The 20,555-nt window shown below is 36.0% G+C and overlaps 1 protein-coding gene across 5 annotated transcripts in view; it reads right to left on the reverse strand.

Moving 5' to 3' along the window:
- Positions 1–20,555, reverse strand: part of LOC121317052 (1-phosphatidylinositol 4,5-bisphosphate phosphodiesterase beta-4-like) — a 129,605-nt gene that overhangs the window by 23,438 nt on the left and 85,612 nt on the right. For all 5 annotated transcript variants that reach the window (XM_041252623.1, XM_041252621.1, XM_041252622.1 and 2 more), the window contains 10 exons: positions 17,710–17,794; positions 16,319–16,443; positions 15,758–15,809; positions 13,971–14,073; positions 12,591–12,755; positions 9,777–9,981; positions 6,645–6,733; positions 4,700–4,850; positions 3,930–3,976; positions 2,484–2,549 (listed from right to left, as the gene is read on the reverse strand). In XM_041252623.1, the coding sequence (XP_041108557.1) occupies positions 2,484–2,549; positions 3,930–3,976; positions 4,700–4,850; positions 6,645–6,733; positions 9,777–9,981; positions 12,591–12,755; positions 13,971–14,073; positions 15,758–15,809; positions 16,319–16,443; positions 17,710–17,794 (1,088 nt within the window). The remainder of the gene's footprint in view (positions 1–2,483; positions 2,550–3,929; positions 3,977–4,699; positions 4,851–6,644; positions 6,734–9,776; positions 9,982–12,590; positions 12,756–13,970; positions 14,074–15,757; positions 15,810–16,318; positions 16,444–17,709; positions 17,795–20,555) is intronic.

Consider the following 20,555-nt stretch of genomic DNA (forward strand, 5'->3'; position numbering starts at 1 on the left):
AATATGACTTGCTTTACTAAAACTGTAAACATGTCTTCTCTCTAAGTTCAGTTGGTACAGCAGTATAACTATTATATATTTCTATGAAACCGTCTGCCCTCATTGGGTGCAATAAATACCACATTAGTTCACTGTGGTATTTCTTATGGATATATTTCTATTGAAAATGGTATTTTGGAGCTCTGAAAAGTGGAGCAGGTCAAAATTATCTCATGAGCAAACTGAAAATTGGCCTGATATTTTGCTATTACTTAATAATATTTTGTGTTTCTTTCAAAAGAACACATGACACCTATATATTGAATGGAGATGCACAACAGATAATATTTATGCTTTTTTAAATTAGGTATTAAAGGATAATAAAAAAAAAGATAAATGCCAACCCGTAATGCAATCAGCTGTGATAATATAAACTTGGACATACAGACGTGCTCAAATTTGTTGGTACCCTTATAGCTCATTGAAATAATGCTTCATTCTTCCTGAAAAGTGTTGAAATTAAAAGCTATTTTATCATGTATACTTGCATGTCTTTGGTATGTTATAGAATAAAGCTAAGAAGCTGTGAAAAGAGATGAATTATTGCTTATTCTACAAAGATATTCTAAAATGGCCTGGACACATTTGTTGGTACCCCTTAGAAAAGATAATAAATAATTGGATTATAGTGATATTTAAAACTAATTAGTTTCTTTAATTAGTATCACACATGTCTCCAATCTTGTAATCAGTCATTCAGCCTATTTAAATGGAGAAAAGTAGTCACTGTGCTGTTTGGTATCATTGTGTGCACCACACTGAACATGGACCAGAGAAAGCAAAGGCGAGAGTTGTCTGAAGAGATCAGAAAGAAAAAAATAGACATGCATGGTAAAGGTAAAGGCTACAAGATCATCTCCAAGTAGCCTGATGTTCCTGTGGTAACAGTTGCAAATATTATTAAGAAGTTTAAGGTCCATGGAACTGTAGGCAACCTCCCTGGGCGTGGCCGCAAGAGGAAAATCGACCCCAGATTGAACATAAGGATTTTGCGAATGGTAGAAAAAGTACCAAGGATAACTGCCAAAGAGATACAAGCTGAACTCCAAGGTCAAGGTACGTCAGTTTCTGATCGCACCATCCGTCGCTTTTTGAGCGAAAGTGAGCTCCATGGAAGAAGACCCAGGAGGACTCCACTTTTGAAAGAAAAACATAAATAAGGCAGACTGGAATTTGCTAAAATGCATATTGACAAGCCACAATCCTTCTGGGAGAATGTCCTTTGGACAGATGAATCAAAACAAGCTTTTTGGCAAGTCAAATCAGCTCTATGTTCACAGACAAAAAAATGAAGCTTCCAAAGAAAAGAACACCATACCTACAGTGAAACATGGAGGAGGCTCGGTTATGTTTTGGACTGCTTTGCTGCGCCTGGCACAGGGTGCCTTTAATCTGTGCAGGGCACAATGAAATCTCAAGGCTATCAAGGCATTCTGGAGCGAAACGTACTGCTCAGTGTCAAAAAGCTCTGTCTCAGTCGCAGGTCATGGGTCCTCCAACAGGATAATGACCCAAAACACACAGCTAAAAGCACCCAAGAATGGATAAGAACAAAACATTGGACTATTCTGAAGTGGCCTTCTATGAGTCCTGATCTGAATCCTATTGAACATCTATCGAAAGAGCTGAAATGTCCAGTCTGGAGAAGGCACCCATCAAACCTGAGACAGCTGGAGCAGTTTGCTCAGGAAGAGCGGGCCAAGCTACCTTTTAACAGGTGCAGAAGTCTCATTGAGAGCTACAGAAAACATGTGATTGCAGTGATTGCCTCTAAAGGTTGTGCAACAAAATATTAGGATAGCGGTCCCATCATTTTTGTCCATGCCATTTCCATTTGTTTTATTATTTACAATATTATGTTGAATAAAAAATCAAAAGCAAAGTCTGATTTCTATTAAATATGGAATAAACAATGGTGGATGCCAATTACTTTAGTCAGTTTCAGGTTATTTCAGAGAACATTGTGCATTCTTCGTTTTTCGTGGAGGGGTACCAACAAATTTGAGCATGTCTGTATGTGGCTTACAACTCCTGATAGAAGAAAAACAGCTGTGGTTGCCTGTAATAGACCACAATCCTTTTGATCAGGGTAACAGGAGTACAATTACTACTTTACTCTCTATGAATTACAATTAACTGGCCAGTGCTCTCTCTTACCTGTACACTTTAAGCCTGCATATATAAGCACTAATTGTCTTTTCTGCTCAAACCTTAGTTTGCCTAGTTCATAGAAATTCAAATTCTGCCAGCTATTAAACAGTTGCTAAGCAATAGTGTTTTTATTAGCACAGGTTTTCATCTCTAGCCAAAAATCAGCCATTTCTTTTAAATCGAAACAATGCTTCATAAAACTCATTCTTGTTACACCTGTAAAAAGCTGATTTGAATGCAACCTGGATGAAGTTATTACACAAGCAGATTGGGCCAAATAACAGATGTCATACCTTGGAGTGTTTTTTCTTTAAGGCATTCAGCTCTTTTTGCTGTTTCTTCGTCAGCTTAATATAGGTCTGTAAAAACAAAACACTTTTACTGTGTAAACTGTTACTGGAGATGTCTTCAGGCTACCAAGATACATCATCAAAACTTTGCTACTGTAACATGTAAAAGTTCACGGTTCCCACGTCTTTTTTTTTAGAGCTCCTCAGGACATAAAATAATAACAAAAGTTATGTATAAGTCAAGGCCATCTCACATCTCAACCCTTAGGGAGGTCTTCTTCCTGGACAGGGCTGAGGAAGTGTGGGAAAGCTCACATTGCTGCTGCATGTGCTGTAGCTACTGTGTGAAGAATTCAGTCTCAATTCAATTATTATAACTGCACCTTTGACCAGCACAAGAGCAGGGAGGGAACAGATGAACCAGAGATTTCATGAGAAACAGGGAGAGTTGTGAGGTTATATACCTCTGGCAAATATGTTTAGCTAAAAACTTTTTGCTATCAATGCTGTATAATGTCAGCGCTTAATTTACACCTTTTTACAAGAAGGATCAGACATTGACAGAAAGGAATTGTGGCAGGGCAAGCATATTTCTGATCAGGGATTTTGTGTTTGGTTGCGGGTAAAAGCAGCAGGTGATTGGCCAGCTGCTTATCCTTGACCAGAAGATGGGCATGTCCCAGTGGAGCACCTTGCACAATAAAAGGGTGCAGCTGATACACCTCGGGGCTGACACAAGGCCATAGGACTCAAGACAATCTGGGCTACTGAGTGAAATCTTTAAAAGCTAAACCTAGCACTGTGTGTTTTAACTGGGATCGAAGCTTTGGGATCAAGAAGTCCTCATCCGATCACTCTGTCTAACTGAGATCAGAGCTACAGAGGAAAGAAGCCGAAACCACAGACGGCCATGTGTGTAACTAGGGTCGGGTTTGTTAATCTGGGACGAAGAAGCCACAATCGCCGATGTCACGTGTATATCCAGGGTCAGGGTATGTAAGCGGGAACTGCTGTATAGTAGCATAGCGGTTGCAGTCTTCATGGCACCCTTTGTTTATTTTTTGTTTCACAGTGTTTTATTCTGCCTTTTTAATGCCTTGGCGTATGTCCTCTGTGAGCTACCATAGCGTCACGTAATTGCTGTATATATTTGTGAAAAAAAATACTGCATGCCTGGGAGGCATATCAACACCATCCTCCATGTTTCTCTGAATCACTTACTCTCCCTATTACAGGAAAAAATACAAAATGAAATGGAAAATATGAAGGAGGATGAACAGAAAATGCTGTCATGCAAGCCAGTGGAATGGTTAATGTGAAAACATTTCAAGTCCTGGGTGCTTTGATGGCATGCTTAATATCTACAATAATAACAATCTACAATTCAGTAGTAAAACTTACTGAACATTCCGTTTTTAAAACTGATTAATTGAAAACTGCCAAATTTACCTTCATTTGTTTTAAGTCATCAATATTCACCTTAGGCACAAGTGTGTCTAAAATAAAGCACAAAGGGAAATGTTAGTTATTTTTCCACTATAAAGAATAACTTCAGCTGTTAGCACAGGTTTTCAAACTCGGTCCTGGGACCCCCTGTGGCTGCTGGTTTTCATTCCAACCAAGCTCTCAGTTACTTAACTAGACGCTTAATTGAACTGACAATTTGCTTAATTTGACCTTTTTACTTGTTTTCAGCTCCTGAACAGGTGCATTTTCTGAGTTAGCTATAACATTTGATAAGTAACTTGATTTGCAACTGTTTAAGAGCTGAACACAAGTAAAAAGGTCTAATTAAGCAAACTATCAGTTCAATTAAGGGTCTAGTTAAGTAATTGAGAGCTCGGTTGGAATGAAAACCAGCAGCCACAGGGGCTCCCCGGGACCGAGTTTGAGAAGCCCTGGTCAAACAGAATGCTGACAATACAAATGCAGTCTAGAATAGAGAGAAACGTACCCATTCTTTATATGTGATACTGGTGTATGAATTTACAACCGTGTGATACAAGGATAAGTACTTTTACTATCTAATTTAATAAACAGATCAGCTTAACAGATTGTATTATTCACATTATTCCATTACATGTTTTCAGTTTTTTGGCCTATACTTACAAAATGTACCAGCTGCATGAAAGGTGTTGTGAATGTAATGCAATAAGTGTGATCTACGTTTAAGCATCATTACTTTTGAATTTATTATATAATTTTACTGCATCACTTACCTGACTTGGCATCATTACCAATTCCCTGGCCAGACGTTGAATTTTGTCTCAACTCAGAGCTGCTCTGAGTTGTCACACTTGCTTTGACTTGGTTAACCTTTCCTTTTTTGTCATTCTTAGAGCTGTCATTTGGCACATCTGCAATGTCACTCTACAAAAAACCAAAAACATTTTTTACTGTATTAGGTCAAGACGGTTACACTGTTTAAAGCTATTTAATGTTTGTTTTTGTTTTTTTGTTTGTTTCTTTTTAGGCTGTTGATTTGTTTTTATTCTTTTTAGGGTGTTACATTTACAGTTATGTTAAAATAACAAAAACAATTAAACATTTAGAAATAAATGCACATTCTCATTAAACTCCAACCACAGAAAGCTTAAGGAATAAACAATTACCACTGATCATCTGTTATTTGAATACTAGAAATTGTAGGAACATTAACATTCCCCCAAAGATCTTTTGACTTCTCCCCAATACATATTAGAAACAGTAGTCTCCACATATAGTAACACTGCCAAAGGGAACACCCTTGTGGTGAAACAGATTTTTCCCATTGTAAATGCTCTGGCAAAAAGAACAGGAACTTTGCTTAAAATAACACTTTCTTGCCACCGATAGCGATTAGATACAGTAGTGTTTTGTAACCTGACAACTCATCATCATCAAACTTAAATTTTATTCAGTCTTTTCAAAAGCGATTTGTCACTTCGTGAGTGTCTTGAGGCACATTGATTGGTTTATTAAATCTTTCCAGAACCACCATCATATCACTGAATTGTTTTGTATTCCGATTTCCAGAAGTGCACCTCATCGATACAGAATGTCATGTAAACAAATGGCAAAATGCACCGATGTTTCTACTGTTCTGGTGAATTGCTTCTCCATTCTGTTAAATAATGTGCATGTCTTGTATATTGCTGCCGCATTTTTTAACATGTGTAGGGGTGCTGTGTTAATTTAGTTTGACAGTTAGTTTATTAACGTTAGTTTGTATGTTTCTTGAGTATTATAGTTTATTAACATACCCTTGCCTATTGCTTTTTTCTTTTACTTTTCTGTTAATTTCATATGTTGATGCATGTGCATCATGACAAGTAATACATATTTATGTATTTATTTATTTATTGATTCATATTGTATCTGATGGCTAACTCCGTCTTAGAGAACACTGTGGCTATAAGAACACTTTGCTTGCTTCCAGAGCGGTGTTCTCTTAGCTGGAGACTATTGCAACAGGCATTAGGCATATTGTATATAATAATGTATATCAAACCACCATAATGACCACAGCTACCAGTGCAGATTGTCTAAGCTTTAGGGAATGTTAAAAATGTCTACGGAATCTTTAGTGAAGCTGGTAGTAACAAGCTCACAATATCTTTAATAACAGAAAAATAAGAACATTACAGATAAAGCAGGGTTAAAAGGGTAATCCCATTCAAATTAACTAAGGACCCACTGAAATGTTTCCATTATTCCCCTGCAACCAAATACACCAACCTGCTGTGCAAATAGGATGCTCCACTGCTCATACATGAGCTTGCAAGGCCTTGCTAATGAGACGGAACTTGCCTGGGTGAACTGATACCAGGTCCACAATGCATCACAATCATTTCTTAATGTCGTGTCCCACTGTCTGAGGGGATACTATGATTTGTAAGTTTTTTAATTATTTGTTTGTACTTGTTTTTTTTAAACTAATAAGTGTATAATAACTTTTTACACATGTCAACAGTCTCAATATATATATTGTCATGGTCCTTAAAACCAGGAATTTGAAACATTTTAAAAAGTTTACACATGTTAAAGACCTTAGCTGACCCCCTGTTGATTTCTTCTCACTATTTGGCATGGAAATGGTGTTATGCCAGTACCAAACATGGGAAAACATACATTTGCACACAGAGCTTTATTGAATTAGGCCCTGCATAATCAGATTTTACTTACAGTTTCAATACCCATAGCCCTCATTTGGTCAGCCCTCTTTTCCGTGATTGATAAAAACTTCTTTGGATCAGACAAAGCATCAACAATAGCTGAAAAAAAAAATAAAAAAAAACAGATCAGTTATGAGGTGTTTCCAGAAATTGGACTGACAGCGGTAAATTATTTATTCCGAAGTCTAAAATAGGAAAACAGTACAACATATAATACACACCATGTGTCTATAAATGCAGCATTTATCATTCACATAAGAAAAGCCATAACCTATTAAAGCAAGAGATGAAGTATTTATAACAATAAAAGTATGACAGCCAGAAAGCTATATCCCCTTGCGTGTATGGAAAATGAAGACGTTTCTAGCCTGTATGAAACCGAGAAATTGATTTTATCTGAATGTTGTCTGTAATGGTGCTATGAAAATGATGCCAGTTAATGGTGCATGCATTTTCTTTATGTTTTTAGGGCTTTATATTCTAGAGTTGTTTGAAATGAAAAATATAAATCTTGCTCTTTAGCTAAAAGGATCTTTGATTTCTGTATTTTCTCAGTGTAAGGGATTTGTTTATTAGTGAAAAAAACACACGTGACAAAGTAAATAATACATTTACTACAATGATTACTCAAATAAATTCATGTGGCATAGCTTTAGAAGGTATTTCAAAGTGCCTCTCTCAAAATCTTTTAGCTGTCTGGTGGTGTACATTACAGTCATTCTCAGATTACTATAAGAACTGGTATCATTTTAAACCTAATTTGATTTAATCTCCAAAGTATATATATATTTATATTTGATTAATATCCAAAGATATATATATATATATATATATATATATATATATATATATATATATATATATATATATATATATATATATATATATATATATACAATAATTACAATCTTTACTTTCTCAAATTTCAATGTCCATAAAGGTATAACCCCAAAGCCAAAGTATAACCATGTATATTTTAATTTATTTTCCAATATAATAAATCCAATTGGTCATTCACTCAAACAAAGGGTTTGCAACATTATATACCGCTTCATTAGGAGGAGGTACAATTTTCTTCAGTATAATTAAAGCAGAAATATCCTTGAACCTAATGACAGGAATTTCAAAAAACAACATCTGCTGATTTATAAAGACCTTTATTATGTAATTTTATTTTTATTATGGAAAAACAACAACAAAGAACATGCATTAAAGATATATGCAAATAACAGCTTCATTGGTTTGAGTTAGTGGACATTTCCATTGTAGGTCTGTCAATAATTAACAGGGAGGACTTACAAACTGCACGTTAAAACCTGATAGCTACAATTTCTCTGGAGTCATATATTTTATTATTAATTGTGATAAGCTCTGATGTGCATTTAATACATGTTTGGTCCGAGGGTCCCTTTGTGTCCTGTCAGCAGCATCCTTGAGGGATGGTTATTATGACCAAAGTCAAAGCATTAGGATGTCATCTGAGTCTCACCCTTACAATACAGTATTAAGGGAGACTGCTAAAATGTTGAGTGCATAAACAAAAAAATACAAAACAAAAAAACAGAATATATAATAATGTCACTGAGTTATTAAACATTACAATTACAGTTGATAAATTAACCTGCTAATGCTCTTTCAAGTGCTAGTATTGTCAAACAAATGACAATAACAAATATAAAACACGATCAGTTTAGGAATGGGTCAAAGCCTGAATGAAGTGTTCTTTTTATTTCTTTATAATGTCAAACCTGAATCACTCATTGGTGATATTCTGACTGATTCAAATAAAAATTTTCATTTTTTAAAAAATCTCATTTAGGTCATTTAAAGAAAACCTGTTGTATAGAGTAGTTATAGCTATTAATGTCCACTAAATGTTACAAACATTCACTGGTCCAGAGTCTTAAACATCAATTCACTTATGAGTGGTAATTGCAATGACCTGAAATTATTATTTAAATTTATTATTATTTTCAAACAAAGATGGAAGAATTGGCAGGTGACTCCATATATCAGCAGACACTTTTTAACACCCCATATCAAGTTTTCTATATCACTGTCACTTTTTTTATTTAAAAAAAAAAACAAAATGGAATGACATATGAAATAATTATTTCAAGGTTAAAAATCTATGACTTATTGTGACGGAAAGATGAGTTCTGGTGATGAATCTTCCTCCCGACCTGTGAGGGCGCTAAAGAACGGGAGGAGAAGTATCTGGAAGGGCTGGCCTGACAGTTCGTTTCCGGGTCAGGGAAGTGGGTCAGCCTGGAGGGAAGCGCGACTCTGTTGTAAGACCGTATTGATTTGAAAGGTAAACGAGAGGCAGTTGCAAGTAATAAGGCAGCTGAAACCGTTTATCTCGATATCATGCGGGATTACATATAGGGGCCAGGGTAATGCTGATCTTCTCCTTCGTTTGGGTAAACGTTCGGAGAGAGAAGGAGTGAGAGAGGCGCTCTCGTTGTTACAGAGAATTACGTGTTGTGTTGTTTGTAATTGTCTGCGTTTTGCACCACCAGACAGTTAACTCACCTATCCGGAGCTGTCGACCAGGGTCAGCACAATCCGGATCACCACTGCACGGAACCGTCACGAAATACAGTGTCTTCACCCACCACAAGCACGTCTGCACTCACCCAGGACTGGTGACCGTGTGTTCGTTTTGTTCGGGACTGTGCCCTATTATTGCTATCCCCGTCCTTTACACATTGTTGTGTATAGCCGGGGATTTATTATTTAACGGTCACCAGACCTGGATTATAAATAAAAGCACCTTTTCACTGGAAACTGTTGTCTGCCTGTCACTGCTGCATCGCATCACCGCTATACCTGTTCCCCTCCACTAGCCACTTTGCCACACTTATCAATCTGACAACAGTGCTTGTAATTATCTAAAACCAAAGCAATGTAGAAAGACATATTTATTAAGCTTTAAATGTTCGCATGATTAATTAAAATGACCTGCCACCAAGATGAGCCTCAGTGCACATACTGTACATTCACACTGTAGACCCGTCTCACACACACATAGACATAGACTGCAAACATACAGTATATAGCTATGGTCACATCCCGGGCCTACTGAGAAAGCTGAGATGTAATCAGAAAAATACACAATGTTATTTTGGATTGTCCTTACCTCCAAATCCATCCGGAACATATGTTTTTAAAACAATGTTACAGAAAATGGTTGGCAGTGATAAAGGTTTGTTGCCTTCATTTCGTAGGGAGATGTGTCTGTAGCCAGCCTGAAGACCATCCAGAGGTAGAATTCTCTGACCAATCAACTTGTTATTGTCATCATAAACTGCAATTCTGAGTACAGCAAGGTCAGGCAGTATCACCTAAATATAAAGCAAAGACCTGTTTTATTAAAACGTTCACTGACTCCTGCAAATTCAATGATCTGAACTGTGGCAGATCACAATATGGCCACACTTTATATTCTACAGGTGATGTGCCTCTGTTTAGGTCATTACATTTATTATGTAACATCACTATTTGACAACAGAATTAAGATTTTCTTTATACACACACACACATATATATACAGTGGTTCACGTGATTTCAGGATGAATTCAGCAGTTCCTGTAGGTTCCCTCTGCTGGGTAGTGCATTTCAAACCAAAGACTTAACCATGAGCACCAAGGTGCTTTCAAAAGAACTCCAGGACAAAGAAGTTGAAAGACACAGATCAGGGGATGAGTAGAAAAAAATATCAAAGGACTTGAATATCCCTTGGAGCACGGTCAAGACGATTATTAAGAAGTGTAATGTGTATGTGTAACAAAGTGCCCGCCCCTGTGTATATTATCTGTTATGTGTTGCGTGTGGTGTGTTTAAATGTTGGTGTATAGACATTGGTACACGGGATATAAACGGGTCTGTGTAACACGAGTGTTTAAAAATGTATCTGTGTATTTAGGCACGAGGATTGCACAGCACTTCACGTGCAAGTAAAATGTAGTAATATGTGAGCACGGGGAATTGCACTTTATTAATTCACGTGCTGGGATTCAAGTGAATAATTAATTGGTAATTGAATCCCAGCACAATAGTATATATAGATGCACGTTGTCACATACTGGCGGTTGGGTGTTCGGTGAGCGGAGAACGGGATTGGAGACGGAGGAAATAAGCAGCAGCAGCAGTAGTCGTAGTAATAATAAGAGGAGAAAGTATCCGCTCACCGTGTTTGTCAGTGTCTGTCCGTGCACCGTTTTGTTAAGTTTAGTCTGTTTTTGTTTGTCTATTTATTTTGGCGTAGAGTGCCGTGTCCTGTGTTTTTCGTGTTTGTTAAACCTTTTATTTTGTATTAAACCGGCGCCAACAGGCGTCTTCATCATTTCATTTCATCCGTCCTGTGTTTTGTGTATTTCATTACTTTTCCTGGCTCTGACGCCGCCCACTTCGGCCGTCTCTGTGACAGTATGGCACCACCAAGACCCTGCCTAGATCAGGCCGTCCCTAAAAACTGGATGACCGAGCAAGAAGGAGTCTGATCAGAGAGGCTACCAAGAGGCCACTGGCACCTTTGCAAGAGCTACACGCTTTTATAGCCAAGACTGGTCAAAGTGTGCAAGTGACAACAATATCCCAAGCACTCCACAAATCTGGCCTGTATGGTAGGGTGGCAAGATGGAAGCCATTACTCAAGAAAGCCCACCTTGAACTTGACAGAGCTTGAACAGTTTTGTAAAGAATGGTCAAATATTGCCAAATCTAGGTGTGCAAAGTTGGCAGAGACCTATCCCAACAGACTCACAGCTGTAATTGCTGCCAAAGGTGCTTCCACCAAGAATTAACCCAGGGGGGTGGAGACTTATCCAATTACGATCTTTCAGTTTTATATTTTTAATATATAATTTTTTTCTCAATAAAAACTTTTTTCCCCTTAACAGTGTGGAGTATGGTGTGTAGATAAGTGGAAAAAAAATCCTCATTTAAATGCATGAAACTCTGAGGCACTGACACAACAAAAAGTGTGAATATATATATATATATATATATATATATATATATATATAATATATATATATATATATATTTCTCAATAAAAACTACAGTATAATACATAATACACAAAATACAACAATATTCTCACTTAATATTATCTTCACTTTCATATTATTTCCTTCTTGTTTAATATCACATTGAGTGTCTTCTTTACCAGTGTCTATTCTTTCTGCTTAGGTCACTATTTACTATGCTTACTCCCATTACTATTCAGGCAAACACAAAGCTATATTTTTGAAGTGAGGTTTGCTGAAAAAGTCCCTGCAATTTCTGTCCCCTCTGAGACTGATTTTGTTTTAAGATTTTCAATTTATATCCCAGAGTTGCAAAGGTGGCCGCAATTTCAGTTGCACACCTCTAGTGGTCATTTAAGTCTAAAAATGAAAAAAACACCTCACTGCAAAAATCGACTTTTAGAAATGGGTGAAAACACACATTTTTCATTCAATACCAGTAATTACCAAGACTGATGAAAAAATCAGCAGGAACAACATTAGGTAATTTGAGAGAAGACACATAATGGGATATCAAATAGGCTTGATAAGAAAATACAGAATGTATTAAAAAAAATCCCTTTCAAAATATTACTGTCTAAGTGCAAAAAGGTATCTGACCTTTTTGAAAGCACATAATGTCCCAAAAGTAATATGTACTCTGCATATTTACTCTGTTTAAAATGTTATTAAGACCCTTGACCTTCCTTCACTCAAAACTGCAGTGTCCTCAGATTTAACCAACCAAAACAAACCTACACAGTCTAATGAACACAGCTCAGATTTTGCAGCTGTCCTGTTCTCATATTCTTCAAAGGGAAGGAATAAATGCTAATCCAACAGTTTCCTTGATTCTCTCTGTGAAACAGTTCCTTGCCGGACTATAACATCAGAGTACTTCAAATAAATGAAAAACAATTAATACAAAAGTAACTGTTACATACCTTTCTAAATACAAAAGGCTCCTCGTTGTAAACAGGGTTCAGACCATTGTTCATGACCATTCGGGTCCGGAACTCCTTGCGAATGGTGTCTGTGGGTAACCCATACATGTCCACCTCTACATATGTGCCAATTTTCTTGTCTGATAAAAACTGGCCTGAAAAAACCTATAGAAAACACATTGATTAGGCAATAACAATTTCAACACAGAACTTTATCTACAGTAGGCCCAACATGGTGCAAATGATAAATAATTCAGTGCTGGGAAATATCTTTGCTCTGTTGTCTTTGGATTTATAGGTATAACATATTGGTACAAGTTGGTTAAAATGAAGAAACAAGTATTGTGGTGGCTATGTTCTAGTGTTTTTTTTATTGCTCTTCTGTTGGTGATCGACCTGACAAACTTTCTATGTCTCAAGTTAGATGTTCTATAATAATGCAATGGTTACCAGAGAATGTAGCGAGTGGGTAAGATCTAACTCATACATATGCTTGAGATTAAACACAGAGGATGATCTTCAAAAATGATTATCATCCTTGACACTATAAATAAGTGGCCCAATACATGAACACGAAATCCCACAAAAATGGTTGAACAGAGATCAAATAGGATTTTGACTAGAATGCCTACATGGCATGAAATAAATATATATGGAAATCATGTTTATAGTCAAACTGGTGTTTTTTATAAACATTTTCAAAAATATACTTTATGAAGTGTAGGGTATCGGGTTAATGCATGAGGTCATATAAATAGAACATTGGGAATATTAATTCTGAGAAAAAAAATTAACAAAACATTAAAAAAAATAGAGAATAGACAATCTTAATATATAAAGAAGAAAATTTGTCTGTGTTTCTGTTCCTTTATGCATTCGGACCCCGCAGGAGTCAGTGCAACCAAACTTTGCATGGCCTCCTCTTTCATCCAGGGGAAGGTCGAGGGCTATGTTTGATCCAAAATTTTGACCCACGGGGTACTTTATTTAGTAACCCCATTGTTGGATCACTACAGTAGCCATGTATCTCAAATTAAAGAAACCCACAAAAAAAAAAAAAAAAAAAAAAAAAAGGAAAGGGGTCTGAGTGCATTGTGCGAAATCCAAGATCGGTAACTTATAGGAAACCATAAGGCTACCGTTCCCCAAGTATTTCAGCTAGTAGTAAATACACAAGGAAAGACTACGTGGGCAAGTATATTTTGTATTTACAGTTAAGCTATATTGCTATAAATTGGTCATAAACAATGTTAATGAAAGTTACATTATAGGGTGGACAGGCTTCTGCATATACACCCAATTTATATATTCTTCTGGTAACTGCTAATGGCAATATTTACCAATACAGATATATGTAAAGATGTAAATGTAAAAACTTACCTGAACAGAACAAGTAGCTGCAATAACACCATCAACAGGTGTTTCTGAAAAAGGGTCAAACATTCGGTCAGGTCGTCGCATGAAGTCAGGTTTGAGCAAGTACCTGGCATGAGCAAGAACAAGTATGTGTGGGACATATATCCATTGGCTCATCTGTACAAAATGACATACTCTCATTAACTTCTGCACTCTAATGGCCAAACTAATCCTCCTAGAAATGCCACTCACTGTGGGGGGCAAGGCACTCACCCAGTGGAGAAGTTGCAGAGCTAACCTTACGTTGCATTCAGAGACCTCACTAAGATTGAAGTGAGTGACAAGTATCAGTTAAATTTAGTGTGCAGGTTATACTTCTTGACCACTTAACTTCAAATGTGTCTGTACTGATGCTGCTATATTTTGCACAATTTTAAAAACTGTCCAGAGTGAAGTCTCTGAAGAACTGAGTGAGGACTTTTTAAATTTGTAACAGTATGAAAGCCATTGGTTTGATGTATGGCTAAAAAGGGTGGGTAAACCGTCTTTGCACACTAAAAACCTATGCAAATTGACTTAAAATTATACATTTTTAGCATGGCAACAAGCTTGAATGCTGTACCATATGTCCAAGACACTTTCTAATATAATTAAAGGCCAATTCTGCTGAAAGTAGCCCTGACAAGTGTCTTACAACAAATTGAATAATAATAATAATAATAATAATAATAAAACTAGGGGTTTAAAGACCTCTTCATGGAGCATATTTTTTTGAATGTAATTTATACAACACTTGAAATTTGTGATATTTGCAAGTGACTCCTAAAATAGCTTTATAATGAGTTGTTTTATAAGGTTTGAAAAATAAATACTGAAGTTACTACAAATTAAAGCAGCTCTTTGCAAAATGATAATAATAATACAAATAATAACAGCAAAACACATTGCAAAGCGTTAAAATATATTGTTTATCCTTTACACTTAACTTAACATGTCTACTACGTCTACTATATGTATGTGTGTGTATAAAATGTGTGTGTGTGTGTGTATATATATATATATATATATATATATATATATATATATATATATATATATATATATATATATATATGTGTGTGTGTGTGTGTGTGTGTGTGTGTGTGTATAAAATGTATATAAATATATATGTAGTCAAAAAAGTTGAACAAATAATGCATGTACAGCGCAAATCGGTCTCTTATGGAATGTTGGTATTTTTTGGTATCTGTAATGATATGTCTGGATTTTGTTTCGTTTCTTCTCTTTATTTTATTTTTTGACTGGCCAAATGAGGCAGGATGCACTTACAGTTCTTCAACTCCAGCAACAGATTTCTTGTAAACCTAGTTTAAGAAAACTGTACGATATCAGTAGTTGTGCAAAGCCAAAGTGGAACAATGACAGAAACATTTAAACATACCCTTCCATATTTTAATATCTTATGTCATTTGAATTTCGCCCCCTAAAAGAAAACTACATGTAAACCAAAACTACCTAAAAGGTACGACCAAAATAGCGTGACAAAAAGGTGACTTATTTTTGCATGTAAACCAAGACAATGAGTGTGCACAGCCCCTCCATCTGCACTTAAGTTAGTGTGAGTGGAAGATGAGTGTATGTGATGTCTTACAATACAGGATTGAAATGTAAAATCATTTATTTTGTTATTCCATTTCCTTAAACGTGACTTGCACATGTTGCATCTGGTTATGCTTAATACAGTACAATACACATTAGTCTGTTAAGTACGAGGTACTGTGTTCTTAGACATGAGACAATACAGTACTCACCCGAATGATCCATTATACTCAAACTTGCCCTGGTTTAACTGCATTGCCAAATCTGAAACAAATAGAAGGAAACAGGAAAAGAGCTCAGCAAATTACAGTCCCAATTGGCAGTGAACTTGTATGCACTGCATGTAATTCTCCAGAAGGATATCAGATGTATTATATTTTCAATCAACACAATTTTAGTCACAACAATTAATTTTTTTATTTCATGTATGTAGCAACAACACATTTTTTTCTTTTGTACTATAAAAAAAAAAACAGTTATGATTAAACAATGTGGAGTGAAGGTGGATTTAAGCTGGGGGAAAAAAATGCATTGGACAGCCTTACTTCATAGTAGGGTTCAATAATGGAATATTTTATTTCTGAAAACAATGTTACTGTTGTTCCATTTTCACCTTACTCACTTCTCATGCTTTTGTGATTCTCTACACATGATTTCACATCAAGCCATATGTCTGTATCCAAAAATGCCATAAGCAAAATTGTGACATCTGTTTGTGAGTTACTGCTCTGTCCCTACATTGGGATTTGGGTTGAGTGGACAGCATCTTTTACCTGGGGTCTGGTAGTTCAGTGAGACCATCTGGCAGCCAGCATTCCAGAAGATCTGAGGCATGTAATTACTGGAATCCACTCTGCCTCCTTTGGGGTAGATTCGACTCATTTGGCGTTTATTATAACTGTGCATCTCATTAAGGAAAAACAGCATTTCCTTTTTTCTGGCATTTTTTCATTTATAAAATATTTCATATTTGAGGTATTTTATTTGTAATCCAATACTTTGTTTTATTTACAGTGCCTTATACATTTACAAATGCTTTTATTATCATTAAATCAAACTTTGGACTGCCGATAAAAAAAGGTAATGTACTGATAGTTAAAACACATGGCAATTGACCAGTATTCACTGAAAGAAGTTTATTTTTATCATCCAGTTTACCTACACATTTTTCATACCAAATGTTACATGACAATGTATGAAAAAAAATAAAAATAATTATCAGTGAGCTAACAGCCTCTGGAGGATAAAGGCCGCTCCTGCAGGTATCTGTCGGAGCTCACCAGGACCAGTTGCATAAAAGTTATGTCGCTTGCGATCAATCTTTTGCGAAACAGTTGCTGACAGTTTTACCTCCCTAAACTGCAGGAGCGCCAGATCAATGCTAGGACGAGAATCTGCGCTCTTGACTGCATGACTCAATCTGCACACCATGCTCCCATGTTTTTTTTAATTCAAGCCTATGTTGAAAACATTTTGGATGTTTCTTGTATGCTTCAGTACACAATGGGAACAAATGATACAGATCTTATATGTGGCATGTATCCTCCTCTGCTGCTGACGGTAGTAGAAGAAGGATGGATTGTTGTGTCGTTTCAAACGTGATAAGAAGTCTGTTTGATGAAGGTTAGAAGGAGGAAGACTGTTGTATTGTAAACCACTTAGAAAAGTTATACTGTAATTTGCACTTTATACCTGGATCAAACTGTAAACAACATAAGCTGAATAGAAGATCAAGTGTTAATTACATAAAAAAAAAAAAAAAAAAAAAAAAAAAAAAAAAATTAAAAAGTGAATGGTCTCAAGAGCTAGTAGCCTGGCAATGTGAAGTATGTTTTGTTGAGAGTGAGTCAAACATAATACATGTCTGAGAGATGAGTCAATCTTTTTGGTATCCATAGAGACAAATGCACAAATGGATCATGCATAACCCAACAGAATTAAATACTTTATAAGGTAATGTTTACTTGAGTTCATGCTTAATTCTTTCTTATGTTAAATACACGTTGGTCAATTATTTCCAGGGACACTGCAATGTTCATAGAGTATTGTGAAACCAGAGTAAGCTGAAGACTCAGTAGCTCAGATTTTATTTTATTTTTTTACCAGATCGGCTTGATATAAACACATCTACATTCTGCCAATTTTAGTTAGCCTCAAAGGATACTTTACAAATTCTATGGCATTAGTCTTCAAATAACCCAGTCCAACCGATTCATTGAAAGATGACATGTTGTGATGGATGTTCCTTTCTAAAAGAAAAAACATACAAAAAAAACCCCTCACTTTTAAGCTAGATTAAAATCGTAAACCATCAAGCATATTTGGCACCCTCATTAGAAAAACATTTGTCAGTCAAATGGCAAGTATGTCATTCGTCATTCAATAAACAACCATCCAATGATAAGCTAAAAAGGGCTTAATTAATTATATACCACTTGTCCAATTCTGATGAAACCTGCCAAGGTGACTGTTTAACACAAGTTATAACAGTGGATTAGGATCTGGGGTATATGGAGGCTCCCTGTCTGTTCTCTGTATCACATTTATATTTTTATCTAGAGAAGCACTTATTTAATTGTGATGAAACTTGGTTTGGACAATCCTCAACTCTAGTTATTAAGAATATTAGAATCTGGGGGTATATGAACGTTTCTGGATGTCAAACTTACTTTTTCTAAATGCATATTGTGAATGTAGGTCATGGTGATTAACCTTTTCATGAGACTCACAGCTCTAGATTTATATTTTTAGCTGTAACTGGGAATGGAATTCACTGTTAGCTTGTTTTAAAAAAAGCCAACAAAGGTCCAAACCAGTTTATTGAATATCAAACTGTAATCTCTTCATAAAAAAACGCTTTGTGAACAGGACCCTTAAACCCTTAGCCAAATAGCTACTCAAATTTTAAATGGTGTTTTATATATAAATAAATAAACAGGTACTATTTAAAAAAAACAAACATGGCTGTATTTTATCCACCCCCACGCCAATATTTACCTCAGGTTTAATACATATTTTTTTAAGACAAAAAACAAACATGCATTACAGAACTGATAGAAATTGGCTAGATGTCACAAACTTCTTAGTGTTTTACACTGTCTACAATTATTTTTATAAAAATCCCCAAAAAACAAACAAAAGAAGAAATAAGCAAGTCAGATGTTAATAAGGGTTCCTATGTTATAAATAACTTTAGCATAACTGAGGCAGAAGTGTTAAAGGGACTAGGAGCTCTTAAAATAAACAAATCCCCTGGGCCGGATGAGGTCCTCCCAGTAGTACTCAAAGAAATGAAAGAAGTAATTTACAAACCGCTAACCAAGATCATGCAGCAGTCTCTTGACACAGGGGTGGTACCGACAGACTGGAAAATTGCAAACGTAATACCGATCCACAAAAAGGGAAACAAAACTGAACCAGGTAACTACAGACCAGTAAGCCTGACTTCTATTATATGCAAACTTATGGAAACTATAATAAGATCCAAAATGGAAAATTACCTGTATGGTAACAGGGTACTGGGAGACAGTCAGCATGGTTTTAGGAAAGGGAGATCGTGCCTAACTAACTTGCTTGATTTTTTTGAGGATGCAACATCCATAATGGATAATTGCAAAGCATATGACATGGTTTATTTAGATTTCCAGAAAGCTTTTGACAAAGTCCCGCACAAAAGATTAATTCTCAAACTGAACACAGTTGGGATTCAAGGAAACACATGTACATGGATTAGGGAGTGGTTAACATGTAGAAAACAGAAAGTACTGATTAGAGGAAAAACCTCAGAATGGAGTGTGGTAACCAGCGGTGTACCACAGGGATCAGTATTAGGTCCTCTGCTATTCCTAATCTACATTAATGATTTAGATTCTGGTATAGTAAGCAAACTTGTTAAATTTGCAGACGACACAAAAGTAGGAGGAGTGGCAAACACTGTTGCAGCAGCAAAGGTCATTCAAAATGATCTAGACAAGATTCAGAACTGGGCAGACACATGGCAAATGACATTTAATAGAGAAAAGTGTAAGGTACTGCACGCAGGAAATAAAAATGTACATTATAAATATCATATGGGAGATATTGAAATTGGAGAAGGAATCTATGAAAAAGACCTAGGAGTTTTTGTTGACTCAGAAATGTCTTCATCTAGACAATGTGGGGAAGCTATAAAAAAGGCTAACAAGATGCTCGGATACATTGTGAAAAGTGTTGAATTTAAATCAAGGGAAGTAATGTTAAAACTGTACAATGCACTAGTAAGACCTCATCTTGAATACTGTGTGAAGTTCTGGTCACCTCGCTATAAAAAAGATATTGCTGCTCTAGAAAGAGTGCAAAGAAGAGCGACCAGAATTATTCCGGGCTTAAAAGGCATGTCATATGCAGACAGGCTAAAAGAATTGAATCTGTTCAGTCTTGAACAAAGAAGACTACGTGGCGACCTAATTCAAGCATTCAAAATTCTAAAAGGTATTGACAGTGTCGACCCAAGGGACTTTTTCAGCCTGAAAAAAGAAACAAGGACCAGGGGTCACAAATGGAGTTTAGAAAAAGGGGCATTCAGAACAGAAAATAGGAGACACTTTTTTACACAGAGAATTGTGAGGGTCTGGAATCAACTCCCCAGTAATGTTGTTGAAGCTGACACCCTGGGATCCTTCAAGAAGCTGCTTGATGAGATTTTGGGATCAATAAGCTACTAACAACCAAACGAGCAAGATGGGCCGAATGGCCTCCTCTCGTTTGTAAACTTTCTTATGTTCTTATGTTCTTATGTTCTTATGTGCAAAGTTGTTTTTACACCATTTGGTAACAAAAGCCGAGTAAATTGTAGCTACATTAATCTCTTTAAAACCACATGCAGACGATATCTATCAGATAACACACACACACACACACACACATATATATATATATATATATATATATATATATATATATATATATATATATATATATATATATATATATATACACACACACACACACACACACACACACACACACAAG

The sequence above is a fragment of the Polyodon spathula genome, chromosome 6, assembly GCF_017654505.1.
Source record: "Polyodon spathula isolate WHYD16114869_AA chromosome 6, ASM1765450v1, whole genome shotgun sequence".
Lineage (NCBI taxonomy): Eukaryota > Metazoa > Chordata > Actinopteri > Acipenseriformes > Polyodontidae > Polyodon > Polyodon spathula.